General features: G+C 37.9%; 1 protein-coding gene across 5 annotated transcripts in view; it reads right to left on the reverse strand.

Annotated features, from left to right (window-relative positions):
* The window catches only part of rnf111 (ring finger protein 111), a 58,294-nt gene that overhangs the window by 34,781 nt on the left and 2,399 nt on the right, over positions 1 to 21,114 (reverse strand). For all 5 annotated transcript variants that reach the window (XM_051725340.1, XM_051725331.1, XM_051725313.1 and 2 more), the window contains exons 2-3: positions 13,873 to 14,876; positions 6,509 to 6,635 (exon numbers count right to left, since the gene is read on the reverse strand). In XM_051725340.1, the coding sequence (XP_051581300.1) occupies positions 6,509 to 6,635; positions 13,873 to 14,794 (1,049 nt within the window). In that variant the 5' untranslated portion in view covers positions 14,795 to 14,876. The remainder of the gene's footprint in view (positions 1 to 6,508; positions 6,636 to 13,872; positions 14,877 to 21,114) is intronic.

Below are 21,114 nucleotides of genomic sequence, written 5' to 3' on the forward strand. Positions count from 1 at the left end.
TTACTTAAATATATTTATATCAGAAAATGGTTTGAGTTCCAGGGCTGAGAAAGAATGTTACAAGCAACATTGCTAACACTGTTCTACATTACAGAGAAATCCTAAACCATAATAATGAGTCTTTCAAATATATATTTTACAAGTGCACGGACGAAGCGAACTGCAGCGACACCGGCAAAAGCGGTAATGATCCTGAATGTGTCGGAAAAACCAGCAAGGAGACTGTCTGAACATTTTGTTCATTTATAGAGAGAAATGCACATTAGGGTTGTGCCAACAGATGATGATCTCTGGGATCGACGACGGTCAGAGTAATCGCCAATAGCTGATGCCTTTGACCATGTCAAGACGATATTTGGCTCGTTTTCCCATGTATTAAATTATTATTATTATTAGGCTATTATTATTATCAAATTAGTATTACAAATAATTTGCCCGTAGACACACAGACACGCGCTTGAAGAAACACTTTATTATATTATTAAGAACAGAAGACAGAAAAGCCGTCTATGTGCATGTATGACACGCTGTTTGTACGCGTGCTGTCTCGTGGAACACGCGCATTTAAAAGTTTCTCACTCTTTCTTTGTTTCTGTCTTCCGAGATTTTTTATTTTTTGCAAGAACAGTATCGTCTATGAGAATGCTGCAAATGACCTCAGACAGTTCAGCTCAGGAGGTGCTTTGAGTTCAGTTCACTTTATTTCCACAGAGCAGTTCATTGTGACCACAACTCTGCAGCCTATACATCTGTGATTAAAACATAAAATAATACAAAAACACATTCACTTCGAACCATGATTTATATTTCAGTAATTATCATCATAATGATTATTTTTACATTTATAACTGTTTTTATGTCTTCATTTGTGTAAGTAATTTTCTGCCTGCATGTTTAGACGGATAATTGCCTGACGGTAAAAGGAAAGGTGTATATATATATATTATTCTTTTATCACTTCATTATTTTAATTGCTTTTTTAAATAAATTAATTTAATTTTCAATGCAAAAACACTAAAGCAAGAATATTCACCGATCCCTCAGCCCAGTGGTTGCCGATGTATTGGATATTGCAATATATATATATTGTGAAGGAGGGAACAAAACGAATTTATTCACACACATGATGTATTTTCACGGACAACGAAATACCCATCGGGTAGAGAATGCACAGATGAAGTAGGTTCTTTGCCAGAGAGATGTTGACAACTGTTGTAAAACCATCTTTCACACACATCTTCAAAACCATCGAATAACACACATTTTAACTGCACTTATTTTTTTTCCAGTTTCAATTGAAATTTTAGTTAAAATAAATAAAAAATAAAGTTCAAAGTTTGAAATCAAGGTGCCTTGCTTTATTGTGTAGCGTTAACTTTAACCCTGCTTGACGAATATTACCCCATAGTACCACCTAGAGTCCAACCAGAGGTAATACGTCAGTTCGCCAGTTTCCTGTGGAGTTTTTTCTGCGACCAACCGACCAATCAAAACTTGGTTGACCAAGACTCTTCTCGTCGACTAAGGTTTGGTCGACTATCAGGGGGCAGCCCTAATGCTAACCTACTGCTTAATGTCTACTGAGCAGTATATACTGTATACTGCCTACTGTGTACTGAGCAGCATTTACTGTATACTACCTACTGAGAAGCATACACTGCCTAATGCATACTAAGCAGAATATATTGTATACTAACCTACTGCGTACTGAGCAGCATATACTGTATACTTCCTACTGCGTACTGAGCAACATATACTGCGTACTGTCTACTGCATACTGTATACTGAGCAGCATATACTGTATACTGTCTACTGTATACTGAGTAGCATATACTGTCTACTGCATTCTGAGCAGAATATACTGTATACTGTCTACTGCATACTGTATACTGAGCAGCATATACTGTCTACTGTCTACTGAGTAGCATATACTGTCTACTGCATACTGAGCAGAATATACTGTATACTGTCTACTGCGTACTGTATACTAAGCAGAATATACTGTATACTGTCTACTGTGTACTGTATACTGAGCAGCATATACTGTATACTGTCTACTGTATACTGAGTAGCATATACTGTCTACTGCATACTGAGCAGAATATACTGTATACTGTCTACTGTATACTAAGCAGAATATACTGTCTACTGTGTACTGTATACTGAGCAGCATATACTGTATACTGTCTACTGTATACTGAGTAGCATATACTGTCTACTGCATACTGAGCAGAATATATTGTATACTGTCTACTGCGTACTGTATACTAAGCAGCATATACTGTATACTGTCTACTGCGTACTGTATACTAAGCAGCAGATACTGTATACTGAGTAGAATATACTGTATACTGTCTACTGCATACTGTATCCTGGGCAACATATACTGTCTACTGCATACTGTATACTGAGGCTGATGTGCATTGAACAAGCACTACATGGACACCTTTAACTGTTGCGCACTGCTACCAAGTGAACAATCGCGTCTCCCACTGAAAGCGTTTAAACGCGCTCCTCCCGCTGGGCCCCATGGGAGTTGTAGGCCCCTCAGCTTCAGCCTCTATAAGCCTGTGTGTTAATGCGCCCCTGACTGTATACTGAGCAGCATATACTGTAATCTGCCTACTGCGTACTGAGCATAATTTACAGTATACTGCCTACTGCGTACAGAGCAGCATATACTGTCTACTGCATACTGAGCAGAATATACTGTATACTGTCTAATGTATCATGTGCAGCATTTACTCTCTACTGCATACTGAGCAGAATATACTGTAAACTAGTGGTAGATATGGGTTTTTTAATGGCCAATGTTGATATCCAGAGAGTAGGGTGGCCGATAGGCCGATACAATGCCAATATCTCACACAATTTAATACAGTAAATAACAAACAAAATTGCAAAAAAAATGTTTTTACAATTATGAACTCTTATTTAGCACTATATTTACTCGATTTCACACAAAACTAAAAAATAATATTGTATTTTAAATGGTAGATAGCAGTTTCTTCAGATTTCTGTTTAGTCATAAAATTTTAGAAATTTATTTGCACATGAAGAAATTGTTAATATATTAGGAAGGAAAAACAGTACACACAGTAGTCCAGCAACCATGGATGGCATGTCCACGTTAGCAATCTCATTTACACAAAAAATACCGAATCAATCCAATTGTACATGCAGAGCACAGTGAATAAGACATTTACTTACAGCACACGTGAAGTGCTTTTACTTTGGGCTGCATCGAAAACGTAGGCAGCTAACCTGCTACCTTGCTGCCTAATCAGTTAATGGCTTAACTGACATCTGTTCTGAATGAATGGAACTCTTATGGAAACTGGTCTCCTAACAGTTTGAAAAGCACCTTATTTTCATCGTACCTCCATATACGGCATTTTCCTGGTTTCGTAAGCAGCCTTGAAGTTGCACTCACGCGCTGGTGCGGATCCAGCACGAGCCTCAACCTCCTGACAGTTTTAACGGCCTGGATCGCCTACTTGGATTGTCACAGACGGACCATCATGATTTGTGAATGAGAAGAACTTTTGATCCTGAAGTTTTGATTCTGGCTGATAGAATACGCACTTTAGAGGAAGACATTAGATGAGCACACGATGGGAAGAAAACGCTGGATTTTCGTGAGGTTCGTGAATGACATCTTTTTAAACGAGATATCTGCATATTTGCAGACGGTATATAAGTTGTACTGATATTTTCCTTTTATCATTAGAAAAGAAAGTTACAGGGAACTGTTGAGGAGAGAGAGAGGGAGAATGAAACAGGTGAGCACCATTTAAATGAGACTGTGTTGCACACTAGTCTATTAATGTAGCAACACGATGGTACATAACAAAACGAACCGTGACTGGTCATTTACATGTCTCAGATGCTTCACATGCAAGCAGGTGATTTTCGGCACCCTCAAGACAAAAATAAATGAATAAAAATAACAAAAATAACATAACAAAAAACAAAAAAAAACAAAAAAAAAAAAATTGGCCAAACGGGAAAATTTATCGGCCGATGCGATAATTAAAAAAGTCAGAATATTGTACGATTTATTGGCCTCTGAGATATATCGTCTACCACCAGGGTTGGGAGGGTTACTTTTGAAATGTATTCCACTACAGATTACAGAATACATGCTGTAAAATGTAATTTGTAACGTATTCCATTAGATTACTCAAGGTCAGTAACGTATTCTAAATACTTTGGATTAATTCTTCAGCACTGGTAGATTTTTTCACTTGTTTTGACTATAAAAACTCTGCCAGTACAGTAAGACAAAATACACATGTTAAAAATACATTCTCTGAAAAACCTAAATATCTAATGCAGTGATGTTTCTAAAACAAGATAAATCAAATTGATCTTGTTTTAAGGATTTTTAGATATATTTACAGGAAAATAAAACAATTATCATCAAGAATACAATTTTTGCCTTAATATCAAAGGTTTTACTAGAAAAAAAGAAATTATGATCTAACGTAAATTTTCTTGATAAAAAAATATGATCGTGCCTGGTAACATGCATGTAAAATGGCTAGAAATAGCATTTTAGCTTAGCGTAAAGCTGACAATTTACACAAGATTTATTTCTATTTCTTCTGCTCCAAACTTCAAACTTACTTCTCTGTCTGCTCTGTCTTACATCATAAGAAAGTGTTTCACTGCTGTTCAAATGCACTTTGGATCGCATCATTTTTATGTATAAATGCTTTCCATCTGAAAGGACTAAATATTAAATGAAACAAATGAAAATAAAATGCAAAGTAATCTCTTCAGTAATCAAAATACTTTTTGAATGTAACTGTATTCTAATTACTAATGACTTAAATTGTAACTGTAGTGGAATACAGTTACTTATATTTTGTATTTTAAATACCTAATCCCATTACATGTATTCTGTTACTCCCCAACCCTGTCGACCACTACTGTAAACTACCTACTACGTACTGTATACTGAGCAGCATATACTCGCAAATAAATATGGTTATTTTGCATCCAATTTTGAGTACAATTTTGGTTGAAAATGGGTTCATTCATCACACTGAAAATGGAAGATCAATTGTGCATTGTGGGATACAGTATTACAAGCAATGTGCTCAGTTCGCTTAAACCTGCATTAAAATCAGCACCAGAGGACCATTTCCTCAGATTTTGAATGAGAGGCATTTTAAAATGACTGTGAACTACACACAGAAACTAAATTAAAAATTACAGTTCTATTTCTGTTAACTGGGTTCCAAAATATAACTGTGTGAATAAACAGTGAACTGATATCCTATTACAACTAAAGTGAACAAAACAAGTGATCAAATCCTAGTCCAGATATGAGATAAAAAGACTAGTAGACTAGTTAACAATAATTTTTTTTTCTTAATAGGTTACATATTTTTATATGTTCCACAAACGGAGGTATAAATATTCTAAACTGATTAGGAAAAACAACAACACTGGTATTGGACCGGGAGATACCTTGAGTTCAGGTATCGGAAACATTATCGGGAGAGAAAAAGTGATACTGGTGCATCCCTTTTCCGAACACAGCTTTGCTGGCAGCCGTAAAGGGGTGGCCGGCATGATTTCTGGCAGCAGTTAAAGGAGTAATGGAATCAATCAATGATTCTCAGCTTGGGAACAGCTGCCTCAATAACAATTAAGAGAGAAACAGGACACAGAAACCAAATCAAGAAACAGGAGGAGGGGACACAGTTCAGACAAAACCACATCATATCTGATTGAGCTTTTATCAGATTCCAAAGTGGAGACCTGCAGAGAGTTCCTTCTGACATAGTGTGGGTAAACCAAGCCAAAATACTGGAGGCTGTAGCATTTGAAATTGGAAACGCCATGCAGCAAGTTCGCTAACACACTGTTAGCCAGTTCCCTGTGCTACAAATAAAAATGCGATGAACATTCAAACTTAAAAGATAAAATGTTTGTGCTAATTCAATTTTTGTCAATGTCATTAGAAAAATGCCTGAAGAAACTATCACACAACATGATAAATGCATTTCTTTCTATTTTAATTAACTCAAAGGAAATCTTTACAACACTTCAGCACTGTACTGAACTCTTTTAACAAGAATGAGTAAACATCCAATTCTATAGGGTAAGAAGAGGGTCTTGTTTGATTTTGTTTCTATTGAAAGTGGAAAGAGCTTTAGCTCTGATATGGGGCTCCTTCTCTAAGTGCACAGCAACAGCTGGGAGCTCTGTGGAATGCCTTCATAACACTGGAGACTGCCAGCTTTATGTCCAATCCCGTATGTGCCATCTTATCTGGACTGTGGTATCAACAGCTCCTCACTGGGGAATTCACAGAACCTTGAACAAGCTTGAAACAGATACTGCAGTTCAGACAAGACTCATACAATGTCCAATGAGGATCTATAGGTTTGTTTCACCAGTACTTAAACAGTAACTGTCCTCCACCAATGTTACAATACTTGCTCAAATCCTTTACAATCCACCTAAAAACTCACTCGTTGAGGTAAAAGCATACCTGAAGGCATCTCCAACGGTTACGATCTCCACTTCACTGTCTGTGGAAGTGACGTTGATCTCCTCGCTGGCAGGCACTGCAGGTGCAGGAGTTGCTTCGATCACAACCACGTCCTCATCCAGCACACCTGAGTACATGTAACATGGAAAATAACCTCATTAATGGAAACATTCAAGCCATTGAGCACTGAAACCTTTAAACCATATTTATGCACCAAACAAATCTACATAATTCAAAGCACAATTATGGATTGTCTGAATTGATACAGGATAAAGAGATTTTTAATGAGCAATCAATAAGGTACATGTTTTTGTTTATTTACAATAGTATGTACTTAGTCTGACATTTAAATTGGATATTTATTAGATAAGGCAACTTCACAGACAAGGCTACATGATTGGACTACAGCATAGGATTCACAGTAAGTGATTTATAAATGCATTTTGAACAGCTTATGGTGTATTTACATAAAGGACTTCACATCAAGCAAAAATCGAGGTTACAACTGAAGTAAATGGGGCCAATTTTTTGGAGGGTTTAAAGGCAGAAATTAAAATTTTATAATTTTATAAAAGCACTAACATTAATTCTTCTGTTAAAACTCATGCGTTGTAAAATTTAGATTGACGTTTTACAGTCGTTTTAGGGTTTGCGGGGTTATGCTGTCATAGCAAATAACTTGTAAAATTGGATATAACGTTTCACAGAAAAGGTAAGCGATTTAATCACTAAAATCATGTTAACGCATAGTTTACGTTTTGTGGCTATCCTTTTAAAACTGAGTTTTTCAACATTTACAGACTGGCCCCATTCACTTCCATTTTAAGTGCCCTATAATCCAGATTTTTGCTTTTCTTTTTAAGGAGGGTCGTAATCAACAATATGCCACAAATGCTGTCGACTGAGCTGAACCCGGAATATTCCTTTAATGCTACAGTACTAGGGTTCTGATATTAATCTAGAGCAAAAGCAATGTTACTCTCAGTAGCTACAGCTGTTTAATTGATGGTGGTTTTGGTGCAGCAATGGAGCCAGCCAATGCTTCAGGCAAATGTGTTTATGTGAGAGGGAGTGTGTGTGACAGGGAAACTAAATGTAGGTCAGTCAAAGTTGTGCTTTGCAGTGTGCCAGCACAGGCTTTTGTAGTACAATCTCTCATCTCTCTTCAGATTGGCTCTCCAGTTTGACTTCTCATTCCTTCTTTAACTCCAGCTCTGCCTGGATTTGGTGTCAAGAGGCCCAGTGTGTGTTCAACATCACATTCACAAACATAGTTTTTACATGTATCAGTACTACTGACAAGCAAATTCCACTCATTCTCCATACTCTCCAGACAACAACATCTTAAGTACATGTGAGAGGAAATAATGGAAAACACTGATTTGAATTAAAGGGATAGTTCACCCAAAAATGAAAATTCTCTCATCATTTACTCACTCTCATGCCATCCCAGATGTGTATTATTTTCTTTCTTCTGCTGAACACCAACCAGAATTTTTAGAAGAATATCTCAGCTCTGTAGGTCCATACAATGCAAGTGAATGGTGGCCAGAACTTTGAAGGTTCAAAAAGCACATAAAGGCAGCATAAAAGTAATCCATACGACTCCAGAGGTTAAATCTTCAGAAATGATATGACAGGTGTGGGTGAGAAACAGATAAATATTTAAGTCCATTTTTACTATAAATTCTCCTCCCTGCCATATAGGTGGCAATATGCACGAAGAATGTGAATCGCCAAAAACAAAAGAATGTGGAAGCGAAAGTGGAGATTTATAGCAAAAACGGGACTAAATATTGATCTGTTTCTCACCCACACCTATAATATTGCTTTTGAAGATCTGGATTTAAGCACATGGATTACTTTTATGCTGCCTTTATATGCTTTTTGTTCCTTCAAACTTTTGGCCAATAAATATTCTTCAAAGTCATACACATCTGGGATGGCATGTGGGTGAGTAAATCAGAAACTTTTAATATGAGCTATCCCTTTAAAGTGATAGCTAATCCAAAAATGTAAATTCAGTCATCATTTACTCACCTTTACATTGTTCTGAACCTGTACGACTTTCTTTTTTTAGTGGTATACAAAAGGAGATATTAGGCAGAATGAAAACCTCAGTCACCATCCTTTTCATTGTATGTAAAATAAGATGAAAGTGATTGGTGACTGAGACTAACATACTGCCTAACATGTGCCTAACTAATGGAACAACATAAGAGTGAGTAATTAAAAACAGAATTTTTTTTTTTACAGAACTATCCCTTTAATAAAATGTGCCCCCTAAAATTTTCAGTAAAAGACAAGAACAAGGCTTAGCTAATATCTAAACTCATTAAAATCAGACATCTGACTGATTTTTTAAATTATTTTATTTTATTCTTTTGCCATTACGGGAAATGGAACAAGCCAGACTCAAACCGCCATAGTCCACACAAGCATCATGGCTCAACATGTTAGAGCATGTGCACTTACCGCTATATGCTGGATATGAAACTTCAAACAAATCTATAGCAGTGCTTTGTAAGGTTGTTGTATTGTACTATCTGTGTTAGGCATGTTTGTGCATTGAGGCAGAAGCTTGTGGCTCAGGAGATTCATCCTCATCCTCTGGGGTGTGTTGGTAAGGTTGGCTCTCCCACTGAGTGCTGCTGCTTGGCACCCTGCTCTTAACCCGTTCCCAGTGCAGCCCACAAGAAATGATCACACTTCCAAACACAACTACAACTTACAGCAGTGAACACAGAGGCATATATTTGTCAAAGGACGCTACCTTGTGCTGGTAAAAATTTCACAGTATTTCATCTGGTAGAAATTTAAAACCACACACACACAAACACATTTGAATAATGTCTTGGTTAGCATATAAGCAATCAGACTACTGGTATAGGCCAAGTATATTTTAAGGGCATGCAAGAATAAGCTGCATTTTAACATACTGTATAAAAATTATTCCCAAACCTTGCACAGTGATTCCCAACTGGGGGTACACGTACCACACATGGAAATTAAGCAGGTTTTTAGGGGGTAAGTGAAAAGTATTGGATTTTGCTATGCTGAATCTAACAAAATGTATGGCTTAAAATAAAAATAATAAGGATTAGAGATGGGTAAAATGATTGATTTTCCAATTAATCGAGATCTTCATTTGAACAATCCTTATATTGATCTTTTACTATATGTGAAATTTGGCACAGTGATCTTTTCACTTTTCAAAAAGTAAAAGTTTGCTTTGTCCTGTTCCGTGTAATGTGTGTCCAAAGATGAGATCCACGTAATCAATTGGTCTTTGAGCAATATGATCACACGGGAAGTCGGCATATTGTTTCCAAGAGTTCTGGTACCCTAGAATCTGCCTTTTTATGTCGACTCAATGGCAAGCTACATCTATCAGACATTTCTGCATCGGCTCCAGCATGTTTACTGTCCCCTGTGGCGTGACCTAATCACACATACATTGGCACAAACGGGCTAAAGAAACCGTGTCCATCCTCTCTTGTTAATATGTACTCACAGGATGAATTTCTGGCAGTCTTAAAGAGACCGGACCGCTTTAGCTGTTGTTCTATATATCAGTATCTACTTGTAAATTGAACAAATGATGCACGTTATCAATAAACTTGTAATAAAATATATGTATGCAATATGGAATGCATGGAATTTTTAAAAAGCTAAAATGTGACAAATTATGAAAAAAAATAAAACTAAAATAAAATTTCTAAAATGAATATTTTATAATGTACCAAGTTTGAAGGTCCCCTGTAATTAATATCATTGACTAAGCAAAATGGACATTTTAACCCAAATTAATCAAATCAGGAAATCTTTATCAATACCCAGCCCTAATGGGTATGTCAATAGATCAAATTAATACTGATTGATCAATAACAATGAATATTAATAATAATAATAATAATTATATTTATCACACATTTGCACATATACAGTGAAATTATTTTTTTCACATATCCCAGCTAAGCTGGGGTCAGAGTGCAGGGTCAGCCATGATACAGCGCCCCTGGAGTGGATAGGGTCCAGGGCCTTGCTCAAGGGCCCAACAGTGGCATCTTGGCAGTGCTGGGGCTTGAACCCCCGTCCTTCTGATCAGTAACGCAGAGCCTTAACCGCTGAGCCACCACTGCCCCAGTATTAGTGATAATGTTAAATGATATTATGTCTTTGGCACATAGCCTTACTAAAAATGCTGTAGGGTTACTTGCAGCAAAAAAGGTTGGGAAACACTGCACTAGGAAATTTGAGGTCTCAACTCCAATCAGATTCCAGCCCATACCGTTTTAGTGAAAGTGATGTAATATAACATAACAAAACCTTGTACTGCAGAACAAAAGCAGGGCATGGTCTAGAAGAACTCTGGTGACCACCTGATCCACTGTATTCCAAAGAAAATCTCTGCTTCCAACTTTAATAAGGATACTGAACAAACTAAAATGAAAATTGATGGGATAAAAACAGTCTATTCATGTTGATTATAGGTTGAGATCTGAAAAGATCAGAATGCATCTTTGGTTTTCACCACTGAAAAGCGATGACAGAGATTAAGACACTGGAGTATTCTTTACGTATCTCGTCTGCCTTCCAGCTTTAGGAGCAGAGCCGAATATGTTTAAGGGATGTACAAAACTACATTTTCAAAACCGACTAATCGGTGTGTTGATTAAACGAATAATCTAAGACTAGACTAATCAACTCAAGCAAATGATGCTGTCAACATGCTAACTGGTGCTAAAAATATTCAAACTAAAAAATATAAGATAAAGGTCTATTTAAACCTCAAAAGCTAGCTGTTGGGGTGATATATAGTCTTTATATATCTTTATTTGAACCAATGTAGCAGTGACTCATCTCAATTATTTTGTTTGTCTTTTTAAGACTACTTCCAGTGTTTATTTGAATATTTTGTGAATATCGTTACACATAAGCTTTGTGAGTGGCGTAAAACTCAAACCTGTAAGCGTGCTGGTGTAGGAGAATAAGTGTTCGGAAATAGTGAGAAAGAGAGGACGCACTAGGCTACTCGTTATATAGGTCAAGTCCTCCCCTTTAGAGTAAAGCATGCTTAGCTGCAGACATTTTCACACATTTGAGTGGTTCTGCGGGTATTAGGGATGTGCGAGACTAGTCGACTAAACGGATCGGATGCTGCTAGTCGACACTGGAATTACTAGTAGGTTAATATTTCCCCCCCATTAAACTGATCATAATTTTTACACATTTACGTTTGGCTTTATATTTTTACAGAGGCTGCACTTAAATTACTGTCATATTAATGTTACATATTTTAAATAGAATTAATAATACAAATATTATTTTAAAAAAAAAAAGAGGATTTCTGGAGCAGATACAGAGTTTAATTTCACCTCAGGCTGCGCGTGCTTCTTCCCTCTCTCACTCGTGGCACGCGCAGGAAAATGTCCTCTCGCTAGACAAGCAAACTCAGCAAAGTAGTTATGAAATCACTTCGGTGGTGCGGGAATCGGCTTTCCAAACGTTTGAAAGTCCCTAAGGATGTTTTCACATTTGAGTTTTCTTTACATCTGTGCATTTTCCGCTGAGCGGGCTTTTTCAAGCGCAGGACAGGCACCTCAGGTGAGTCAAGTCCCATCTTTCACCAGACCATGTCGACGGGTTAATTTTACTCATCCAAAAATTATGCTTTTGAGTTAGTAGCCTAGAAAATAACTGTTTAAGACTAGGTATGCAATTTTTTTAATCTGCTGATTAAGAAGGCTATTTTCAACAAGGTGCCGACTGCTTAACAGGTTAACCTATCTTTTATTCTGTGTGCACGTCATGTTTAGAATACATCAGGTTTATTATAGGCTACATCACAGGCCAATTTTTTCTTTCTACTACTTTTTTTTTTTACATCGTAACTGTTATTGGTTGACGTTCTTTACCGAACAGCTGTCATATTAGATCAATGGTTAATGCACGACTGCACGTCCTGAAATACGCGAAACTTTTCAGAGCATTTTTTTCTCTCTCATAGATTTGGCTTAGTCTACCTGTTAATTATTTTCAACAATGTCCTGACTGTTTTAATATGTTAAGTAACTTTTACTTGGTGATTTCTGTTTAGAACACGCTTTTAATGGTTGTTCCATTGATCCTGCACTATTCATTCAATTGTTTTCAATAAATATGTCTATTAAATATGCGCTAATGTTGATTCAGTGAATGCATGTCATGTTCTATATTTAATGTACAATGATCATAATTCAAGGCGAGCACGTCGCAGATAAATGTCCCATTTCAGTGGAATTTAGCATCGGATTTGGAATAGATTAAGTATTTTAAATGTGTCGCTTAATTATTATTTTTACTGTTTTCTGAAGGTTGGTTTCTCTTTAGATTAGTCGGTTATAAAACTTCCGTTTAAACGACAGTCAAATTAGTCGTAGCGCACATCCCTAGCGGGTATGGTGTACGTACATTTAAGAGAGGATTGGATCTCTGTGAGAGGGGAAAGTGCGAGGTTAGGTAACTGTTCTCTGTATGGTACAGAAAACAGCGGCAGAGTGGTGGGTGAGGACTTGCTGTTGCTCAACAAGAAACTCAAACACACACAAATTCTGCAGGGTGTAAAGCGCACAAGATGTTACGATGATGCAGTTTTTCCTTTTTGTCCTCTGTAGCCATCATCTGAGAATGTCAGTTGTGGGCATAAACTATAATTGTATTCAAATATGCACAGTAATGAACATTTAGCTAAGCTTCATGAGAACTATAAAACATGGCTTAGAAACAGAGCCTCTTTTGTTAAAGGCATTTATTTTTATACTTTATGAAAAATGCATGCTTGAAATAAAAGGAGACCTTTTGTTTTTTTAACCCTCCTATTGCATTCAGAATCTGCATACACCTTTTGCATTAGCTGGCCAATTTTGACCCAGTGGAATTTAAACTTACAAAACAATTATAACCTAATGCTTTCATCTGAGTACTGCTAACCTTATTTATTATTTACTATCAGACACTTTAATTTTTGGAAAAAAAATATGTCTGAGAATATGTCTTTCTGCAATGGCTTTTTTCACTTTTGTATGATGCTGCATCCACACCGATAGGTGTCAGTATGAAGTACAAGGTCAGTGTTGTGTTGGCTTTTTAGGAAAATGAAAAAAGTGAAACAAACCATTTAGTAGACTTTCAAAACTCAACATTAAAGTTTTAAAATGCAAGACCGCAAAATCAAGATTAAGCAAAGGAGACAAAGTAACATTCTTATTCAAGTCAAACCAGGCACAATATGAACTAACAACAAGCTCTTTTTTGTCTCTCTGAGCACTTCCTCTAAAACATTATGTAGTGATTAAGGTGAGGCTAAAATAGGAGTGATTTACCTGAGGCCACAGCTGCAGTGCTGGCTTGGCTGCTACTGCTGCTTACGTCCACGTACAGCTCATCCTCTGCCTCAGTGGAGGAAGGGGAGGAAGAGTCAGAGGTCAGCTCCTCACTGGAGCTGCTGGTACTGTGCAGGAGGGCGTACTTCTTCCGTGCAATCACCTCTCGCTTTTTCCTCTGCAGCAGTAATCGCTCCTTCTGCTGTGGAGTCCGCTGGGCCCCCCCTCCTGCCCCACCCTTTACAAAATGCTTCCTGTGTAACGGCCTGCGTGAGCTGAGACACGGCCTTTTCATGTGATTTGTCTCTGGATCAAGCCGCGCCCACTTATGTGACCTGCTGGCGCGAGTCCGTGCCAGTAGGGGCCGCATGCCTACTGCTGTGCCCATCCCTCCTCCTGTACTGCCAGTAGAGGCTGAACCGGGTGCCTTGAGCTGTTGCTGCTGTCTGAATGACGTCAGGCCACTCGTGGGCCCGCCGTCCTCCTCTGAGCTAAGAGTGTCCGAATCACCAAACTGAAGGCTGGAGGAAGGTGAGGAGGCACAGTCACTCAACGAGGATTCGGGGTTTCTCTCAACCTCACTATGAGTCTCTAGCAGCAATGGCCTATGGCGGGAAGGAGTGAGGGCTGCCTCACTCAATTGCCCTTCCTTCAGGGAACAATACGATGGCCCAGGCTGCTGGCTCTTGCGCTTCTTGCGCACTGACAAGCCTCCGTCACAGTCTCTACGAGCTCCGGCATCTCGTGAAGGTCGGTGCCTGGTCTCGGCACACAGTGGTGACGGGAATTCACTTCCTGCCTTGCCTATCACCTCCATCTCGGCGGAAAAGCTCTTAGCCGTCTCCATGGGTTCAGGGTTAGCCAGAGGCCCCTTCAGGGCCTCCTGCTTATGTCGTGCCTCAGACGGAATCTCACTCTTCATTGTGACTAGCACACATGCAAGTGCCACCAAGGCTCACAATGCTGAATTCTATGGTTCCATTGGAGACACAATGATCCTACAACTGTAATAAAAAAACACAAGTGTGAGAATACTGACCTAAAAAAACAAACCTGAATTACATAAACCATCAAAAAAACATAAGAGAAAACAACTGAGGTAGAATGGGAGGATGTATGAAAAACAAGTGTTCTACAGCATTCCACTGAGTTTCCAATGCAAAACCTAGCGCTGACTTAGGTAGTGAGCATTTGTTTTAGTGGCCATTTCTGGCACAGCATGAGTCAGGCAGGTTTTTATCCAGGCAGTCCTGTTCAGGCAGTAATTAAAGGAAGGAAATGGTGACTAAAGAAAGGTCATCCCTTGCAAAGCATATACAGACAGAAACGAACAAGCACACACATTTTGGGAGCAGCTTAACACCTCCTGCATAAGACTACACACATAAATCTACCATACACATTATTTCCCACTTGCCTAGTTTTCCATTATTTATATGATAACAGCATATTCCTATGCGCTGCCCAAATCACTCACACAATGGTGAGCTTAATAGGACACAGTTCTTTTTTTTTTTGCTTTGCATTAAATGTTATTCAATACAGGTGTATAAGAGCTGCTCAATCTTGATCTTTATATAATGCAGTTATTTTGATTTAGGCTGAAGCAACCTAATTAAATCACTTTCAAATTATGCTACTGCCGGCTTGCATAATGGGTATTTATCCATCACTGACCAAAATGATTTCCAACGTTCACAAAGCCTCTTCCTCCTCTAATTATGAACATCTAATTCACCCATTTTATTCACTACCACTCTCACCCACAACTATCCTTCTCTCTTTAATCGAAATCTCACCATATTTCCATTCACCAGAATCCCATAACACTAATATTTCTTCACCCCTCCTTAATTACAGTAAAATGCCTGCACCTAGTGTGGCACCATGAATCAAACATCTTACGCTTCACAGGAACCACTGCAAGACCCAGAATTCCCTTACTTTAAATTATGAAATGAGCCATCTGTTTCAGAAGGCATATAGTCTCTGTTTTTTGGTCAACTTCCATGTTTGGTGGGGGAAAGGTCTCTCTGAAATATGGTGTTATCTAGGGGTGTAACGGTTCTCGATAAAGCTGAACTGTACGGTTCGCCACCCACGGTTCGGTAAGCACTGGCACCGCGGTTCACCTCAAGTTTAATGACGCATCTGGAGCACAAAGTTTGGTGAAGGAAACAAACTGTCAAATATACAGGCACAGTTACAACCTCCGCTAATGCACCTGTATGGCTCTGTAGATAGACAAGCTCCACCTGTGTTTCACGTGGGTCAACTTGACATCACAGTTCTGCACACGTTGTGTGTAGTTGAAAATGGCAAGTGGAGAAAACGATCTGCTGAGAGAGAAGGTCCATGCGTTTCTCCTTTCTGGGAACATTTTCTTTTGCAGTCAATTACAACAGCGATGGTCAAAAACGTTTACAAAACAGGCACTGTTTGAAGACATCACTCGATGCGAGTGCCGTACACTGGTAATTTATGTAAAAAATGCACACACGAGTTCTTCCTTTTTCCTCGCGCAGCTGTAATCTATCGCACATGTGAGCGTCAATAATGCACTTTGATTAATGGCATTAAAATGCCGTAATACATCGATACATAATTAATAATTTACACCGACATCACCTGGGCCGCAGGTGAGCCGAAATTGCACATACTCCCTTCCGTTTTTAAGCAGACACTCAGTGCTAATTCGGACAGACAAGAAACAATAACTAAAGCACTTGGGGTGTTCATTACTATATGTGGGATTTTCACGTATGGTTAAAATACCACATTATCAAAACATCCCTTCTTGTATCCATTTTAATAGCAAGGTTATTCCTTCTATAGTGATGTACAGATTCCGAATGTTGAATATATGTTAAGTTTAAAATGCACTTTATGTTGATGCATGTAGCATTAAAGTCAAGGTATTAATTTTAAACTTTGATTCAGTAATTAGATGTCTAGTTTTTTAAGGACCCTGATGAAAATTATCCATGGTTTAGCTATAGTAATATTGTAGTAACCATAAACAAGAAGTAACCATCTGAGCAGAAATCATGGTTTTAAAACAATTAACTATGGTTTATAATAGTAATACTGCAGTTTTCATATAGTAACCATGATTTTACTATATATTGTAACCATGACAGTAACCATGTTGATTTTGTGGTTACTATGGTTTTACTACAAATACCATGGTTAAACTATGGTTACTGATGTAAAACCATGATTTTTTTTATTAATGGCAAACCTGTTGAAGTGTTTACCAAATAGAATATTCTTAGGATTTGGCAGTAATATTTGTTTTTCTGAACATAGCAAATACCGAACTGTACCAAAACCATGACCCTAAAACCGTGATACAAAACGAACCGTGAGAAATTCGAACCATTACACCCCTAGAGTTAGCGTTAAAAAAAAGGAATTCAAGAGGCCATCACGCTATATCACAAAATTACCACATTAAACGTGCATTCGATAAAAATTATAAACAAAACTCATTGAACTTAATGCATACTTATAGTTTTGAGTAATGAAAAGATGTGTCTAAAATGGATTCAGTATTTGTTTGAAAACCTTTGCCAATTGCTGAAAGCAGTCCAAGCGAAGACTGAGCACATTTACATGCAGGATCTCACAACGATTATGCTTAATAAATGCCAACAACTTAAACCCAAGGTATACTTTGATTTTGATGAAAAACCGTTTGAATGCTGAGCCTTTCAAAGTATACTCCATTTGACTGTGCACACATACACAGGTGGTTGGCGTACGTGCGCTATGACAGCTATAAGATACTGGACTATTTCTCTTCAGGAGTTTAAACCCATAAATATGTCTTTATCTTCCTTCAGAGTTGAGTTACAAAAATGCAGGTATTTCCTGACCTCCTCACACACGCGTTCTTGACGTGCACATCCACTGTTGTTGTTTTCACCTTCGTCTCCTGATGTTTACCAGAGATTACATCTTCTTGCAATTCTTCGTAAAAGCAACAGCTCATTTGTGAGCGATGCCACTTTGTGGACCCACTAATTAGAGTAAATAATTCCAGGCACATGCGCATACTGTGCGATCAGAGTACAAGCGGTTAGAAAAAAAAGGGCTGCACGCGTACAGTGCTCGAGCACTCTGTTAATGTAGAAATTTACGCCACGCATCCTGTACGCTTATGCTATGTGTTAGTGCAAAACCGAAGTAGCTTGTACTTTGGCCTTTAACAGTAAAATCATAAACGGTTTAAATAAAAACCAGCCAGCACACATACATTTTTGCCCATTACCCTGATTTCGCATTATTTGTTCTTACAGTCGCATGCCAATGTTCATAAGCATTTTGACACCAAACAGTAATCCAATGATTTCAAATCTCATGTAAAAACTTAGTTTTCTTGCGCTGTCTGATTTTTTGGAAGAGCTGATTATTAGTAGTTATCAGCATATTGGTGTCCATGTAAACACACTCAGTGCTATGTACAGGAAACTGAGGGCCATAGACTAAAAATAAACAAACAGTAAAGATCAATTATAAAACGTTCTATATTATAAATGTGAAAACTTAACTAGACTTCACAGTGATAAAAATCCTTTAAAAATTCCATCAAAACTCTCTGTAAGCATCTCAATCTCTCACAATGTCAAGTTCCAAGTAGCTGCAGTCAAAATGTTTAACTGTGTAGTCATGGCAATATTGTTATTCTATCAAGACCACTAACTTTCATTATCACCCACTGATCTTTAGCAACATCCAGTTCCACAAGAGCAAACCAAGAAAAACACACATACAACCCTTTAGTCTATGATCTTAGAAGGAAAAAAAAAAAAAGCAAAAGCTAGACATAATTCTGTGGATTTTTGAAAAACAATTGGAGAACATTAAGAAACCACTGAGAATGAGGGCTTGAAATTAATCCCTGCAGTACATAAAGACTGTGTCTGCAAGACTTGAAGAAGTCAAGACCAGTAACTTAAACCAAGGTTTGCAACACACATAAAATTATGCATGATTATCCATGCAATAAAGTCTATTAAGATTTCTTGCCATGTTTTAAAGTAGTACAATTTTCTCTCATACCTCACTCAATCTAGAAATGAAAGCTCAAACTGAGTTCACTGATGTCTTTGAGCTACACTGCTCTACCAGGCTCCTCTGAAGCTGATCCTGTCAACCTGTGATATGCCACTGTGCAATGGAACAAAGTGCACCACAGCATTTCCATACGAAGCTGTCCCAGAGGGGCCCATAGCAGCAGTGCCTCTTGACAACAAGGTGGATACAGATTTCAGAAGATAGGGGATTATGGGGGACTCTTTTAATTCCTTCCCCAAGGATTGTTGTGTATATCTATTTTGAGTTGCTCTGCCATTAGCAATAGCAGGACACAGGCCTGAACGTGGGAGAATCTGTTAATATCACTCTAAATGAACCACATGAATTAAGGTTTAAGAAACACAAGCATCAGCTGTGCAGCATGTTCTAGTAAATGTTAAAAATACTGCAAGTTAAATTTGAGAGAACAAAAATAGGCTAACTTTTGTATTGAAAGTAGACAATATTTGCCTCCAATAAATTAATTTCAGGGGTATTTTTACCTTTAAGGAAATTTTTTTTTCTAACCATATAAAACACTCAGTGTGTTGTCTATTTTTGTCAAATACTTTAATTGAACCAACTAATTGAGAACTAAATTCCAATTAAGAACAACACAACACATAGACATTTACAAATACAGTATGTAAATATACTGTATGTCATAAATCTTTTGCTGCTGCATTGTGTCTCATTGTTCCAACATCTATTCATTAACGTAGGCTGTTATAATTTTGTCTGTTACAATAAGTACAAAAGAGGTCAATCAAAATATAATGCATAATATTTTGTCATTATGTGAAGACTCGCTGGTCAATTAAATGAAACGATGCTCAGAATGTGCATCTCTGGTCTTCCTTCATGCTACCATAATAAGCTTAGTAAATGCGCACCACTGTTTCTGAACCGTGTTTATGCAAATCCTGGTATCTGTGACGCCATAATCACCGCGTTTTTTTAACACAGTGTTAAGTTGAAAACAGTTTTGAAGACCCTGCGTTCTGTTACATTCAGCTGAGCTTCATCTAGATGTTTGAACGATTTTGCCTTGTGTGTTCACACTTCTCCAGAGCGTAGAGCTAGGGGTGTAACGATGCATCGATCCAATGACCAACAATCCAATGTTATTGATACAATGCGTAAATATCGATATAGAATTTTTTTTTAAGATGTACCTTTATTTGAATACTCTCATGTCAGCCACGTCTGTACGCATTTCCATCAGGCGATGAAGCAACAATATTACATTCATTTCACTTTATGAGCGCTAAATATGCTTTTCATGTGGGACACGGATGTGTGCGGGGTCTTTGAAGCCAAATTATGCTCTGCTATCCGTGTGGCGTGCGCCCACGTCAACCGGGCTTCCCACGAAATGCGAGCTCCATTGACAGGATCCGTGCAAGCGCATCAACCGGGCACTCCTTAAAATGTGAGCTCTCGTGACAAACGCAGAGACGCTCACATGAGCGATTAATTTGGGCTTCCATCGATATCGTTGCGCATGCGACCCATTTGAATTTTACGTGAGAATTTGCTATTTTAAAGTACCATGGAGAAGTTCAACCATGTGAAACATCTTGACAACGCCGACATTCTGAACAGCACTAACGAGGGAAAGAGAAATCACCTGCTCAGCACTAGCATCAGTTATAAGACTTTACACATTACACATCAAGAACTTTACTAACATTTATTCCAGTTAACTGTAACAGAATTTTTCATTACAGCTGTGGAAGTTGTAGCAAAGAAAACCACGGATAGCACAGATAGTTGGAAACAAGTCATGGGTATGTAAGTATTTTGAATTGGACTAAACTGAAAAATAAGCTGTCATCAAATGATTAATGATCATTTGTATGTGACTTTATTTTTTATATTATTTATCTGTATCATTTTTTTCAACATCTGAAGTACCTTATTTTGTTGTGGATGTCCCAATGTGTATACAGAGAGCTGAATAAAATAATCAAATTATATTTTGGTTGCATTTCAGGGAAAAAATTATTGTGTAAAATAGGCACATAATATCGGAATATCGATCGCAGGCCCCTGAATTGAATCGTATCTTGGCAGACTTTGAAGTATTGGCAAATATCGGATCGCAGGCCAAGAGAATCAATTCAAGATCGTAATGTGATGAAACCCCTATGTAGAGCACCG

The sequence above is a fragment of the Myxocyprinus asiaticus genome, chromosome 2 (genome assembly GCF_019703515.2).
Source record: "Myxocyprinus asiaticus isolate MX2 ecotype Aquarium Trade chromosome 2, UBuf_Myxa_2, whole genome shotgun sequence".
NCBI classification, from domain to species: domain Eukaryota; kingdom Metazoa; phylum Chordata; class Actinopteri; order Cypriniformes; family Catostomidae; genus Myxocyprinus; species Myxocyprinus asiaticus.